The sequence below is a fragment of the Pavona decussata genome, unplaced genomic scaffold (assembly GCF_977016875.1).
Source record: "Pavona decussata unplaced genomic scaffold, jaPavDecu1.1 SCAFFOLD_168, whole genome shotgun sequence".
NCBI lineage: Eukaryota > Metazoa > Cnidaria > Anthozoa > Scleractinia > Agariciidae > Pavona > Pavona decussata.
Window position 1 is genome coordinate 423,147 of NW_028145579.1, and position 16,536 is coordinate 439,682.

The 16,536-nt window shown below is 37.9% G+C and overlaps 1 protein-coding gene across 1 annotated transcript; it reads left to right on the top strand.

The window, feature by feature from the left end:
- Positions 1–3,107: 3,107 nt before the first annotated feature.
- Positions 3,108–14,614, top strand: LOC146464170 (uncharacterized). Its single transcript, XM_085130105.1, has 12 exons — positions 3,108–3,257; positions 4,682–4,836; positions 5,421–5,481; positions 6,085–6,225; positions 6,630–6,716; positions 7,342–7,458; positions 8,162–8,281; positions 9,745–9,828; positions 10,643–10,686; positions 12,066–12,126; positions 13,084–13,360; positions 14,267–14,614. The coding sequence occupies exons 1-11, from the start codon at positions 3,149–3,151 to the stop codon at positions 13,353–13,355; spliced, it is 1,251 nt and encodes a 416-aa protein (XP_084986231.1). The 5' UTR covers positions 3,108–3,148; the 3' UTR covers positions 13,356–13,360; positions 14,267–14,614.
- Positions 14,615–16,536: the final 1,922 nt, after the last annotated feature.

Below are 16,536 nucleotides of genomic sequence, written 5' to 3' on the forward strand. Positions count from 1 at the left end.
TGCTTTACGATAAATTGGAGCCCAAGGCTAATTATATGTCGCTGTCTTCAGTAACATTTGTATGCTGATGCGTGAGCTACTTGCAAAAAATAAATAAATAAATAAATAAATAAATAAATAAAAAAGAAAAGAAAGAATGAAAAAGGAATTTCGAGTTTCAATTTCCACTACTATTTTATGTTTTGTTTCTCCGCGGTTATCTTACTTCACTGAGGAAGCATTGGAGTTTTTTTTGAGTGTTTAATCGAAAGTCATTTCTCTATAGAGTTTTGCTTAACTATTCGAACGATTTATTTAATTCAATGTTTCTCAGTGCCTTGCATGCCTTGCATTCTCGGTTGCGAAGCTATTAATCCAGCTCTATTGGTGCTCAAATTAGAGGCAAGAGAACATGCAAAATGTACCGACAACGTTGTATAGCGAATAATTATCTCTTTTTGCACTGAAGTAATAAAGATTGGGGTTTAGAAAGTGAATAATGGAAATAGATTCACTTCTTAGTCATGCCATTTAGCGGGGGTAAGGGTCCACAAACAATCCCCCCCCCCCAGCCCCCACAATTTCAAATCCCCTATCAGAGTAAAAAAAAACATGGTCATTCAAGACCACAAGTGGGGCTGTCCTAGCCAATTAGGAGATAAACAGAGTCGGTTCACCTGATTACCTTTACTAAGTTTTCTAAGTTCATATGTGTTGACGGACTCGGAAACTCCCGTGAGCAGGTCTGAAGAAAGGTACAGGAAATTACACATTTTGGTCTAAAATTAAGGCACAGCTTTGGAGATTGAGCCGAGTCACTGCGTACACCCCAACCAAAAGTTCCGAAGAGTGCTCCCGGGGGGGGGGGGGGGGGGTGGAGCGAAGGAGGGAGGCTCGGACAAGGATAGTGGTGGTAAAAACAATGTCCTGTTTGCCCTTTCATGGTTGGAAGTCTCTCGCGATAGTCCATGGCATTAAAGTATATGTATCCACGTACCAATTTCATTGAAAGTAAAACGTTAAAAATAGTTTAATTTATTTCTCTACGTGCGCCAGACAACAAAGAACAAACAGAAGTGGACTAAATGATCAAGATTTTAATGCAGGTCACGTCGAGTTAAAAGTCAAAACAATGATTAAAATTTCACTGAGTATACGCGCGGTAACCTTTTCACGTAAAAGCCAAAACACGGTGACATAATACTCGAGAGAATTATGCCGTTCGTGGATTAGCACGCTGTTGTTGAGTGGGAGAGCTGAATATAGCTCTTTGTGCGAATTTTTTACTAAGGTATTTACCCTGACATGCATTGAAGTATAGGCACTCACGTACCAATTTCTTTGAAACAAAAATGTTAAAAAACAGTTTAATTAATTTCTCTACTTACGGCAGAGAACAAAGAACAAAAAGAACGAGACTAAACGGAAGGCATCGTCGAGTGAAAATTCAAAACAATGACTGAAATTTATATACGGAAGCTTTTGGAAAGATCGATCTTTTCCTAATGTAACGTGAAGTTGCCAACTCAACCGGTTCGTTGTTTTCAATTAATATATGTTCTTATTTGAACATAATTGTAAAATCGACCTCAGTTAAATATCTTACGTGTAATTAAAAGACTAAGAAAGACAAAACACGCTGACATAATACTCGAGGGAATCATATCGTACGTGGATTAGGACGCCGTTGTTAAAGACAACTGAAAGTGGGCGAGCTGTATATTGCTTTTTGTGCGAATTTTAACTAAGGTATTTACCCTAATACGATAGTGTTCTGTTCTCGTGGACTGATAATTAATTATTTCCACTTGAAAGACTCTACTTTTTCAAGTGATATTTGGTTAAGTCGTCACGGAGCTGCCATAGCTCAGTAACATTTCGTTAAGTTGCTTCTGCTTTGAAACGATGGTACATTCGATTGTCATAATGTTGTTGTTGACCATGGTCAAAGTCCACAAATACCATATACTTCTATATGGCCATTTGTTTTCCATATAGTTTTGTTTTAGGCATTCTTTTGTCATAATAACGCGTGTTCTTGAATGCTTTTGTTTCCAAAAACTAAAAACAGACCTTAATACGTTCTTAATATAAGGGAAAATACTTGCGTTTGAAGCACGTACAGAAAGCATGTGATTTTTAGCTCTTTCAAGGTCTCCCAGTGTTTGAGAACAAAGAGACTTTGCAACTTATTTCACAAATTGAACGCTCAAAATAGTTTTCTTGTTTTTCTACAATGTTATGAAGGGCTTTTAGCAAATCAGTTTGACTGCATCATGCATTGTTTTTATTGAAGAATGCAGTCCAGCCAATTCACGTTATACTTGGTTTCATTGAAGTAAACCGCACGTACCACCCCAAAGACACTTTAATCGGATTTTGAATTTCCCATAGGAAACTAAACATAGTTTAGTCATTTGTTTGAGGCCTTTAAAGATGTAATTAGTATGCAACAATGAAAATACTTCGGTAGTCTGCGGTAAAATAAAAGAGATAATAAAAAATGACCCCCATCATATATTTAAGGGGCGAGATATATTTTATTAATTTGTTATAAGTTACAATGTTTCCTACTTTTAAGATATCATCATTTTCTCATTTTTCGGTTACGTTAAACCAAATTAAACACCGACGACCATTTTACCCCCATGCACCAAGAATCACACCAAGAGTAAATTGATTTTTTATTATTATTTTTTTGCCTTTAAAAAGTGATGTAATACCCCAGGGTACATTTTTAAAGGACACAATAGAGTTTTTGTCAAGCATTAAATTGGCCAAAAAAAAAAAAGGATATTAAAATCTGCCATAAATCGCTCATGAAATCGCTCTCTATGTGATACAAGACCGAGACAAAACGATGCCTTTTGAAGAGACAGCAATTTCCTGTAGATTTTGCTCAAATTTAGTTTAAGCGATTGTCGATCCATATTATGCTGCATACGACCCACTTTATTACATAAGAGAAGTTTGCATACACTGATGAATTTGCATCAAGATAAAGAGATTTGGTTTTGTGACAATAGCTATTGAAGAACGTGTAAAGGGTTACGTCATTTATAGCAGATAAAAGCTTGCAAGAGCTGCCGTTCTGTTATGTTCTTGAATTTATCGTACAAGAACTCCAATCCGCTGTTCCTGCTACTGTTTTGAGTTAGACGGGAAAATAATGAAGGCTTTCGCTGCAATTTTACTTTTCGCCTCCGCTGCTGGAGCATTTAATAGCTTGGTAGGCCTTCCAGACGCAACGCTTAAACAGGTCCAGCACTTGCTAAGAGGTAAATTTAATTTTGTTGTCTTACTTCTTCGCGACTTTAGTCGGCATGCAGTTCTAAATCTATTCAGGCTCTCAAAATTCCCTGCGAATTCGCCGTACCGACTTGACGTTTTTGTGATGTGCTCGTTAAAGAATTCTTTAAAAGCTTTCCGTCGGAAAAGATTTTTTAAACTTAATAGTCAACAACTTTGAAATTTAGAATTTTAAAAGAGCTTGGCCAGTAGGTTCAAGAACTCATCGAGGATTGTTTTTAGCATTCTTGGCCTTGGAATGTAAGACAAACAATTGACAAATATGAAAATGTTCTTCTCGTAAGTTTCCTCAAATAGATACGATTTTCCTGAATTTTAGCAGTAAAAAATTCATCAAAAAAGTATTTTAATATAATTTGCTGCTCTTCCAAATCGATGACACAGCTCATCTTCTCGTCGATTAACCAACAGCACAGGGAGACGCCCTCGCGTAGCGCCTCGGTACAGATATGTTTCATATTTTTGGCATAAACACTTTCTGTTCGTGCAACCGAGGACACTTCCTGTCATGAAAACTTATTTTTGATTTTCTTCATAGCTTTTGATTGCTAATGTAGCGGCCAGGCCGTATATAGAGTTTCGCAACCAGCTCAACAAGCAAATGCTTAGAAACAAATACTAGTTTGGAGTCGGTTGGAATCATTTGCAGCGTGCAGATCTTTTGCCACTAAGTGATTCTTCGAGCGAAAATTAAATCTAAAATCATTCGGTCAGCTTGGTGACGCCGTTGTAACAGTGGCCTGTTTTTTAGCTGTTTATCTACCGCGACTCAATTAGGTGAGATTCAAATTTCCAAATTCAAAGCATTTGCCAATGAATTGTTGAATAAACATTTACCCTAGAAAAACCCGAGCAAAATCAAAGTAGACGCTTGAACGGCAAAATTAATTTAATTGTCTCAAAATTACAGAATGCTGATTTAGTCGGGTCGGAGGCATTTCTTTTTAATATTTCTTATTCTTGTTTTTGTTTTTGTTTTTTTTGTTTTTTTGTTCTGTAGCCAATTTGGAAAAACTTTAAAAATATGCGTCAAAGTTAATCCTTATTTCTAATCGGTTTCATGCGATTACATAGGCCGAACTTTTCAATCGATTTCGCCGAATTTGATGTTTTAATTGTTATCTTATGGAGCACTTTCCGTAAGTTTTGGTGCTGGATTAAAAGATCGCTCGTTTGCATGTTAACTAATGTAGCGCGCGTTTAGATGTTCTGTTCAAGGTTTCATTTGAGCTTCTCGCAACAAGTTAACTTATTTCATGTGACGCGCGCTCACATGCGGTGATAAAAGACGATCAACAACACTGAACCTTCAACTGGTTATACTGGTGCCTATTAATATAATCTTGATAATTATTATAGCATCTCTAACGTATACTGCAATTCCATTTTACAGATGCTCCACTTGCCACCAAACCATCGAGAGACAATTCTAGACTCGGCTCAAAGGATACGTTTGGAAACCTTGAAATGAATGATTACAGCTTTGGACGATTTGAAGATCATGGAGGGCTCGAACCAGTGCCAGCGCTTTCGGGTTTCGTTGAAGCGGTAAGTAGCATAAACAGTGGGTCGCCATTTTTCTTTCAATGTTTTCATTCCTTAAAAACTTCTAAAACGGCCAAATCGATACAATGAAGGCAAGACACCCCGACGATACTTAGAAAAAAGTTTGCACCCATAATATTGATTTGAAAAGTTTAAAATTATTTGAATGACCTCAGCTTCGTACCCGTACTCTTTGAATTCGTGAACTGTTGTTATAATATTTGCCTTTATTCCATCGAAATGTAAGAAACAACATTATAAAAACACCAACACGCGCCTGTTTCATTGAATAGCGCCACTCACTTTTTACTGAAAAGCATTGCTACAGGCACTCATATACGCAAAGTTGGAACGGAACCACTTTGTACAGTGATAAACGTATTGCTGAATCGAATGATGTTTTTTGCAATATCAATGTTAACACTAAAGAATTTTTTCATCCACAGACTCAAAAGTTAGCATCAGGACCCTGATAATAACGCTCGTTGGCTTTCACTAAGCCCTATGTTACGTCAGCTCTTTCACTTGCTAAGAAAAAAATACTTTGAGGGAAGGTTTCAACTTTAACGGTTCTTATTTCATTTCAGTTGCATATGATCATCCCTGCCATGGCAAAACTGAAAGCAGCCAAAGACAAATTTAACGAAGGTACAACAGTTATTTGTATTCTAACCATAACATCAGAAACCATTTGCTTTTCACCACATATCTGAAGTGCGCTTAAAATTAAGTATAATAGCACTGTTAGTAAAGGCTAAGACGTGTCTTCGAGACCGTTATTTTCATCATTTTGCAGGTGGGTTGGAGAATTTTAATTTTTATCAGACCTGCTCGAGTAAAACTGCGAGACGAATGTGGTTTCAACTTTTGATTTTGTACATGAAATCGTAACGTCTGATCATTCAAACAATTGCTTCTCCGTGTACTACTTTCCCGTACAGCAGCTTGTTATGGGTTACAAGTTGTTTCTAACTTCTGAGTCGGAAGCGAACGAGGTGCTGAATAGCCTCCAATAGCCTCCCGCAGACGTTCTTTGGACTCGGGCTCGTCACGTGGGAGGCTATGAGTTGAACTGTTAACCATTTAATTGCTGGCCACTTCAATCCGCTAAATCGTGGTTAGGCTGCGTGTAATAAACACAAAATAATTCTTATTCGAAACTGTGCATGGGTCAAATAATGCATTAAGTTATGATCATGCAAATGACATCTGTTGAGTTCTGCTAACACTAGGTGTTCCGAAATCTTTCAGAATATGCCAAACAGTTTTTAGCAGCGTTGAAAGAGAAGGATGATGCTGGCGTGAAGGCTCTTCTGGGAAAACACGCGATATTAACGCACAGACAGTGCATCGCCTTCAAGCTGAAGTTCGTTAAAGGTGTTCACAAAGCGAGTAGGTATTTTTCCTATATTTTAAGGAGCTTTATTGACAAAAATAGTGAGTACCTCACAATAACAGTTAGTGACAACATCAAATATTGGTAGGCATTAGCATAAGCATTATTTACAGCACTTTGATTTTTTTGTTGTTGTTTTTCTTTAATTTTGTATTATAACAATGGCGATTGTAGTCTCCTTACCCAGCCGTTCTTAATGTTGTCACGCAACCGGCACTCGGGAGGAGCGTTGCGTGACGACACTAAGAACGGCTGCTTTGGGGACTTTTTCTAACACTTTATAGATATTGTAAAAGCGTGTATATTGGTTACTTTAAAAAATGTTTTATGTTAAAATTCTCACTAGAATTAATTTTCTATCAAATGTACCTGTAATCATTTTTACTTTTCCTTCTTCTAGAGTTGTTCAAAAAATTGGGAACTGACGATTTAGACTTTGAAGGAGTGATGGAAGAGGTCCTGAAAAATTCTGAAGCTTCCGAAGCTGGTATGTAAGCTCAGTAAACAGGAATAAACTTGTGGTATTTTCGAGTCATTCAGAGTTATGAAAAAGAAAACAACTTGCAGAGCTATCCAGTGGGTTTGCGCGTCCCTAGTAACAGTAGGCATTCTAACAGCAAAAGCAACCTTAACCCAGATGACTGATGAGGGGGGGGGGGGGGGGTCCACCTTGAGGTCCAAATCCCTTCGGTATATACCATATTTGACAGAAAAGGCCAACCGTTTCATATCATATATCTCCTATGTAAAATGGTTCCCTTGTGACATACCTACAATAAAAAAGTATCTTTTTGGATGGTCTGTTCGAGATGTTTTGAAAGGCCCTTCTAAATATCTAAATGAAGGCCCTTTACTATATACTCCGACTCTGACAAAGGTTCCTTCTTTCTCGCAGAGCCTTCTTACACAGCGCATTATAGAGAGTACCCGCCGGGCCTTGTGAAACTAATTAACTGAAGTTTTTTGTGCGATCTTCTTTAAGGAGGGTTGGTTTTTAAGCTTTTGAAGAAAAAATATAACATTGGGGATTAAGGGATATTATGAGCAGATATTTCGTACACACCTTAAGTTTGTTAAAACCTTGTGATAAGATCACATCTGTTTATTTTTAGACATTTTCGAAGCTTTTGTCGAAAAGGTTGCTGAACACAAAATTCAAGAGCATCCTAGGGTAAAGGTCCTGAAGGCCATTGGTAGCCTTGTCGCTAAGACTGCCTGTGGAGAGGACGGTAAGTAAAACAAATTTACTTCATCCCTCTTAAGTTGTCTTATTTTATTCACTAAAGTGTCACTAGTTTTGTGGTTATTTATCAGAGGAAAATGTTTTCCTTAGCCGAAATTCAGTTTTGTTTTATCAAATTTTCCAAACTAGTACAGGATGAAATATACGAAGATCAATGAATGGAATATGCATGCAGCATACATGAAACATAATGGGGCATGAAGGGTGGAAAGGGCTCGGGTCTGACACTGATGTAAAGTAGTCAGGTGTTTGTGAACGTTGAGATTTTTTTGGTTTATTTTGTGTTCTTTTTGTTGTTATTGTTGTTGTTGTTTTTCTCATTGGCAGAAAATTTATGAACTGATTTATATTACGTAAGCTTTATCAACGATCTTTTAAGGAGGCAAATTAGAATTTGACATGCGAACCAGTTTGTCAAACGTGTGGTTATATTGTGTCAATTTACTCTGGTGATTCCAAGTTTGTACGTGCCTTGAATGACATTCGATACGGATGAAATTTACAAGAGTCAATTGTCCTTCAAAACTCGATGCATCGGCCTTTTTACCGTTTTCTCTGCCCTAAATTCTAAATTCACCCGCAACTTATCATATCAAGCTTGCATATCTTTAGTAGTATTATAGTATTCTGATCCTGTTACTTAATATTTAACTTTATGTACTGCATTGATATTGATTAATTGTTTTCAGGATTGATCAACAAAATCGTTGAAATGCTTATGAAAAAAGGTCCAGAAGACTGCGGGAAGAATCTTGGAGAAAAAATAGTTTCTTTCGTTAAAAGGAGAAATACAAAAGGATGTGAAAAAGGTAAGCCCTCTCTCCTTCTTCACACCGAGACATTTGCAAATGGTTTTCATTTGAGCACGTTACGAGAATCATTCTCGTAAGCGGCTAGCTCCAGTTATGGACACTTTTTTCGCGGTCCGAGGGTGTCCGCTTACGAGAGCTTCGACTGTACACTCTGTTTTTTTATAAGAACCTTTTTTATAAGAACGTTGAGGCTGAGATTAACCAAAATTTTTAGAGCGTATTAAGAACATTACTCAGGCTGAGAGTCGATTAAGAACGTTTTTACTTTGCTAATCTGTATATAAAATCAAGGTAACAAGATACTTAGGTCATGTTTTGTATAACATTAACAATGGTAACACACATCTCGGTTTGTCATAATCAGCAGTTCTTGATACCATTTCTCAGTAGGCAATGCACTTTGATAGGTTTCCTGGTCACGTCCTCATTGATTTACTGAAATACATCTAGTGTATACCATGTAATTTAAGAACATCTTAAGAACGTTTTTAGCCTCAAATCGCAAAAAAATATAAGAACGTTCAGCCTCAGCTCCAAAATTAGACGTTCTTATAAAAAAAAACCAGAGTTTATACCAGTCATTAGATCTTATTCCCTGAATCCTAAAACAGGGTCAGTTACAAACAAGCGTACCAACAGTTTTTGTCGTCCAACAATAATCGTCATTCTCAAAATGTCGTTCCACAATCTCCATTCGCAAGAGAAGTGAGAGGTTTTTTACCTTCACGTTAAAGATAATCTAGTTTATAATCCGGGGGGCAGGGGGGTACTTGCGTTCAGTTTTGCTGGGTATCTGCCGCTGGCATCTCAGAGCCCCTGCCCCATTATAGTCTATTTTGTGGCCAGTTATAGACCTCATCTTAGTCACTTTTGGGAAAATGTAATTTTCGCGATTCCAACTAAGTCGCTTTCTATTTATGCACCTACTTTATCAATCCTTTAAATAGGTCATCCTAAAATGAACTGAAAGAACGGAACGTAATGCGGGGTGATTGTTACATTTAATAAACAACAACTTTCTGAACTTTTTAACCGAGACCATTTTTAATCCCTACTTAATAGAATTTTCTTACCCCAAAAATCCGAAATTGTGCGACCCCATTCTAGTAACCCTATTGAAAATGCAACCCCATTCTAGTCAATTCAGTCGTGAAAATGCGACCCCATCCAGCGGCACATCCCCATTAGCCTCTTCTAAGGAAGTACCCCCCTTCCCGGGGTTTATAATCTCCTGCGAAACCGTTATTAGGGTCGTGATACCGTTATTAGGGTCGTGATAATGGTTGCGTCAGGGGGACTACGGGAAGGTGCCCGACTGGACATCCCTTATTTGCCCAGTAGAGTTCGTGTTTCTGACTTAAGATGATGTGACACGCCGATTCATAACGACAATTGTTACCCTATAAGTTGATGCCGCGCAACATAAGTTGTGTTTCTGATTACTCTCTTTCTTTTGATAGGTTTTTTGGACTGCAAAAAACCTGTACCTGATCAAGGCCGGAAGGAAAAACTGCTGAAGCTTATTTTTGAAGACTGCGAGGAAGGCAAGCACTTTTCCCTTTTTTGTTTCATTTTCTCGTCTGAGCAGTTGCTTTTTAAAACACGATCGCCTTTAAACTGAATTTCTCGTTTAGCTGATGCTCTGAAACATCAGTGCATCCGCCTCTCGGACAATCAATTCAGAATGTAGCACATTGTTTTTGACAAGAAAATCAGGGGATTTTATTGTGTAAATTCAGGAAAAAACGTTACAGCTGGTAGCCGGTAGTTCCAATGTTAAAATGGGAATATCTAGATCATTATCTGTAAAAAAATTCATTATATAATAACATGCTTTTCTTGTAAGTTGATCACTGGTACTATGAAAGACAGTATATAATATCATTGGAAGTGTTTTTGTGTCAGTGGGATATTAGGGCTAAAGTTCAAATGCCAGGATAGGGAGGCTGCACTAGTAAGCACCCAGACTAAAACTGCTTACCACTCTAGCTAGGACGACTCAGAATAATGGCTAATTTACGCGTGCTATATAAATCGGCCCGAGTTGTAAGGTTCAATCAAATGGATCAATGTATCAGTTTCAATTTGTCGGGGCGATTTTTTTTTTTTTTTTTTTTTTTTTTTACTGTTAGCCCTGATAAAAAATCTGTAGTACTGTCACGGATTTATACAAATCGGCCTAGTTTTCGTCCGTTCATTCTACTGGGATTATTAATCAGCCCGATTATTTAAATACTCGGTACGTATAAATTACTCATCTTAGCTTAAGTAATGACAACAATCGCTAATCACAAAAATATGGATTTCGTGTTTTCGATTCTTTTCGCTTATATTTTGTTTTTGTTGTTTTACTTATAGTGAAACTGAAGTTCATTAGGTTTGGTGTCAGGACCTTCATAGATGTAAGTATCTATTTCATTAATTTTTGTAATTCGGTGGCACCTTTACGTTTCTGCACAAGTGCACATAAGCGGTTCAACGTCATTCAAAAATCTTGCGTTGGGTGTTCCAATGTTTCCGTTATAGTAGAAGCTCTCTTAACGGACACTCTCCTTAGCTTAAAGCTCTACTTACGATGGTCTTCACAACTAATTCCGCTTACTGACTCCCACACAAACTCTGCAGCTGTATTAACAGTATTCCCGGTAAGCCGACATTCCCGTAAGTGGCCGCAGTCACTTTCAGAGGTTACGATTTAAACTTTACCTTTGTTTTTAAGCTCCCATAAGCAGACACTCGAAATGAAATCCCTTTAGCCTCTGAATTTTATTTAATCAATCAACCTCACGTGAGTTACACTTCCTATTAATTACAGTTATCGCCATCATCACAGTATTGCATAAGGCAATAAAACCCAAAAACAAATCATTTACACTGTAATAGGGTTATATTTTTTTGAATTTCCAATGTTTATTATCAGCTGGGAAGTTCCCAATTAACGGCCATCTACCCCTTACACCTCTAGGAGCTGCTTACGAGAACCATTCACGTAAGCGGCCAGCTCCAGTAAAGGACACTTTTTTCACGTACCGAGCTTGCACTGTATTTAAAACCTCCATTTTTATTAGTTAAACCGGCCTTAGAGGAGCACAAACGTGAAGTATGTAACCTTTAACTTTAACTTTCAAAGATAACTTTTTCACCTTTTTTTTTGTCCATGAACAAATAACGCAGATTTTGTATTTTTCCCATACTTTAGAATACAAATAGAGCGAAAAGTTAAAAGAAACCACGAGGCTTATTAACACTAATAGGTTCCCTAAAACATTAAAATATTGAATCTTCTAATTTCAATGTAAGTCAAGCAGACGAAAAAGAGAAAAAGACGAACACACAAAATAAAACTTTAGACAACCAGTGGTAAAAAAAAAAGATAAAAAATTTGTAATAAAGAAGGTTCTTTTTTAGTTTTTTTGAAAGAGGCAAGATATTATAATGCATGAATCGCTTTTATCTCAAAATAAAGTGAACTGAAAAAGAGAAGAAGGATGCGAAGTATACCCTATTAAGCATCTTTGTAAAACTTACCAATCTCTCAATATTTCCGCTTATCGCTTGGGCAGAAGGCAGAAGGTCCGGCCAACCACATATTTATAAAATAGAACTTGACGACCACGAAAATGTCTAGTATATGAGCGTGTCAGAAGTTTAGTCAAGGCATACTTTTAAAATGAGAATCATAAAAGAGAGATATATAACTGACACGATGAACCCATGACTGACTAACAAGAAATGAAAATGGTTGCATTTTCATTTTGTTGTCATATGTCATTTTTTGCAGCAATTTGCGTTTGTAATGAAGGCGTATAATCTGAAGGCCCAGGCTGTTAACCGCTCGGCAGGTATGCAATTTTTATGAACTATTTAACCCTTTCTAGAGGGCGCTGTTTTTCGTCCCATGGAATTGGGTCGGGGCAAAAGGGATTCTGGATTCTGGATTAATTTCTGAAAACGTCCTGGCCCCATTTGTTCAAAGGCCGGATACCTTTATCCGCTGGATAAGGCACTATTCATGCTCCAAAATATGCTTCACGTTAAATGTTGTCCAAGGTTTTCGTACACTTCCAAACTTAACTGTATTCAGAGTGTGCATATTCACTTGAACAAGAGGAAATACCGAAATCTTTGCCCAGATTGAAACTGTCCGATAGTGACTTGTCCACAGGATAAAGTTATCCGGCCTTTGAACAACTGGAGCCTGATGTTTCATTGCGTTTGCTCAAATATTACAAAAAAAATAATTCAGGTTCAAAGTCGCTGAGGGCAGAATCCTCCCATCCTAGTCTAGATAGGGTTTTAAAATTTCTGATTCTCTTTTGAAAGTGGAACTCAGTGAAACACTTTAGGCTAAAGTTGCTGAAGTTCGCTGAATAAAAATTATTGATATTTTTATTTTTCATTTTTTCTCGCCTAAAAATAGTTTGTGCTAGAGAACGTAGAACGAGCAGTCGACTGTTGAGGCCAATATATTACTAAACTTGATCAATAAGAGGCCTTAGTTTTCTGGAATTCATTACTAGCCATCTAAGAGTGCTTTCCAGTTGTCAAGACTGGCCGGCCGGCCAGTTTTATCTTAGTCCTTCAGAATTTCTTCAAAATAGCACGTACCATTTTCGGAGTGATTATTTTTTGAGATTTTGCAGCACCATCCCTTCAAAATAACGTGTTCGATTTACAGATTGCATGGCCGACCACTTCTGGCAAATTATTGGAAAGCGCTCCGAGATTGAAAACTTCATATTAGGCATATTAATGGCAAGACACCTTTTTGAGTTGACTTTTCTTTCCTCTGTTAACAGCATTTGGCCGCCGCATGAAAATACTCATTGGTCAAGGCAAGTGGGACGAAGCATTGACACGGCTAGGAGACTTTGTCCTGAAGGAGGCCAGAAGAGCAATTCTTATCCGCATCGCTGTTGGCAAAAAAAGTGAATCGGATAATCCACCACCTAGTCCTGGAAGCGGACCTTCTGCAGGCAAGCGCCCGACAAACCGCGAGAAAAGGACAGCTTCATTTGTTGAAGACGAATTAGACTTGCTTGATCTGCCTGACAACTTGGTTAAAACATAGAAAAGGTAGGCCTTTGGTACCGATGCCACTGTAAATTCAATATCGCCGTGGTTAGGCAAAATCCTCACCAGAACCTTTAATAGAAACCGTAAGATCTACGACGGTGATGCTAACGAGAACACCTCAAAACAGTAAGATTTTATGAGAAGAACATCCCTATGTACCCGCGTTATGAGTTTTGGTACACTTCTTTGGCGTAAAATAAAGTAACAACATGAGATGACCAAATTAATCTAAAGTTTTAAGGAAAACAAAAGCATACGATGGAGTGAATGTTTCATTTTGTTTTTAAACAAAGTCCTCCCTGCCAGTTCACTTCCAAGAGAGTTCGGCTAGGTTGTATAGGTTAAACGAATTGGAAAAATGGTCACGAAGTTCAAATAACAACAACTCGCGATCGCCTTTTTAAGCAACGTTTTTTAATTAGCATTACCGTTGTGTGGTTCTTAAGGGTACTCTTGGAATTGACGCGTGCACAAACCGCCAGTAAACAAAGGAATTGACAAAAACTGAATAGCCATTCATTGCTCCCACTGCCTACTTTTTAATCCCACCTCCGTCGAGAGCTTCAAGTATTAATCATTAACTCTTTATGCCCCGATAGTAGCCTTCCCCGCATTCGTTTCTGGGGAGGCGGGTAACACAAATTCTCGCTACTATAGTAATGCCTAAAGACATAATTATTAGAAGAGCGAACCTGAAAATATGCATGTTTACATTGGGACGGAAGGGTTTTAAGACTAGCTAGAATTTTTGGAAAAATAGCAGCAGCTAGTTAGTAAATTCGGGGAATAAAATTCCGTTTCCTAACATGACCTTTCTGCAATTCGAATTTTCAGCTTTGGCATCAGATCACATGTCTCAGTCTTAGGACAAGTATTTCAATCTGGAATCTTTTCATTTCCTTGCAGGTTCTCACAGGGAAGGATCGGAATATCATCCAAATAATTGTCTTGTTTTCTCTCGTTTGTTAAAAGAGGAACGTCACATTTATCTGTTCTTTTAGTGCACTCTTAAAAAAACACTCGTTGGAAAAGAATGAAAAACAAAAAATAAACTAAAAAGGCACGAGTTTTCTGACGCTGTATCATATTTAATCCATTGTATTTTTCAATAAAGATCAATAAAAAATCAAAGGAGCTGATTGTGATGTTTATTTGTTTTCCTATCGACACTGTTACAATTCCGTATAAATCCCATTTGGTTTTCGAGTTGAGCATTGATAAAAAGTCCCTTTTCTTCTTTTGGTAATGAAGAAAAAAAAAACATTCGCAATAAAAAAAATGGTGTATGTGTGTGAGTGTTTATTTGTTGTTATTGTTTACTGTTTTTTTTTTTTTTGTTTTGTTTTGGAGAGGCGAGGGGAGGGGTGTTGTTCGTCAAGACAGATTTGGATGCTCAACGTTCTTGTCCTATCAAATACAATCTAATTTGATGATAAGTATCCAATCTTCACCCTGTTCGACTCTTAATTCATTAATTATAATTGTCCTCTTAAAGCAACCTTGTTCCCAGGTTGCAAGGGAAAAGACCTGGAAACAACAGTAGCCCTTGAAAGTGTTGCTTCGTGTCTGTGGTTATTTAGCGATTTTCGCTAGCTTTTCTAGCTTTAGTTACGGAGGAATCAATAAAAATGCGACTTTCAAGTAGGAACGGAACACGTTTTTCAAGAAAAGCCCTAGTAGTTTCTCTGACTGTGGCTTAGGATATTTTCCGGCTCACGCACGACATGACTTCATTAATTTATACATATTACATGAATTTGTCGTTTTGGCTAAGAACTTGCAAGGAATTCCAGCTGTGTTTCACAGAGGCAATGCAAGCTCGTGAATTAAGTGAATATGGTACGGTTCTCTTTACTGATATTTTCTTCCACTAAATCATAACGAATTCTAACACGCGGCTTGTGTTAGTGTACCCAAACATCTCTCAATATTACGCTAAGCTCAACTTGTTTACGACTCGACGACACCTATCAACAGGGGCACCCAACGACAGTTTTCTCTCAGATCCTTTGAAACGCTATTTTAGGCTATCTGGAGTACCTTTAAAGCTCTGTAGGTTCATTTCAGACCGCGCTATAATATTTTTATCTGTTCGGTCATTCTAGGGGAACTTGAGTCTTTTCGAAATTGCTAGCGCATTTTTGTCCATTTTCCGAAAACCTTGGTCTTATCACCTTTCCGAAAATCTTAGCTGACCTTTTTTCGGTATTCGAAACGACATTTTTAACAATCCGAAAACACTAGGCCTTAAATTTCCCATATCACGAACGTTCGAGGTGAAAATTTCCTTAAACAAAATTGTAGGGGATTAAGGGCCTTTCGAACAGATAATTTACCGAAACGATCCGTTGGGTGCCCCTGTATCAATATGCATATCTCCTCGGTTAAAAGCCTCCTTGAATAGGCCACGCACTCTCACGATACCATGAAGACCTGAACCACCACGGCCACCGGCCTAGCTTAAGACCTCACGCTCACTAATGAAATGAAAAGAATAATGCGTGAGATAAATTAATGGATGGTTGAATGAGTTTGCTCCTCGTTTACTCTCAACGACGATACATCGTAGAAATTCAATCCACTTTTAATGTTTGAAAGGGAAAAAGTAAGAAAGTCGAATCTCTGTTTGAATCTCCGCTGGCTTTTTCTTATTTACCGTGATTTTAAATCCACCCACATCGACAGGTAGAATCTTCATCTTTCCGCTCTTCCTTTGATCTCGCTCTTAGGCTTTTCCCAGTGTAAATGGAAGGGCCTTCCCTCAAGGGGAAAGCCTTCGGAACGAGGTTACTCTTCTTAATGGTTTGACAAACATTTTTGTTTAACAGGGAACATGCGTAGGGGAGTCAAATTATACATTATATTTGACTATAATTCCGACTAAATTCACTAGGCAACTGCAGCATCCGAGAGATCTTGTTACGCGCCTCCGCATGCAAGCTTATGCAGACTGAAACCGCACACAACTACCAATATGGTTGCGGTCGTGTCACGCATTCTCGACTCAAGAGCCGCTCGGCTTTGATTACGTCATATGCGAAGGGCTCCCGCCATCAGTCATGCGCAAAAGGGAAGAGCTCTGGAGTCGAGAATGGGTTGATGGCAACTGGTTTATTTACCCTACATTTTTAGCTTAACTGAAATATTCCCCAAAACGCTAATAAAAACGCACAAAA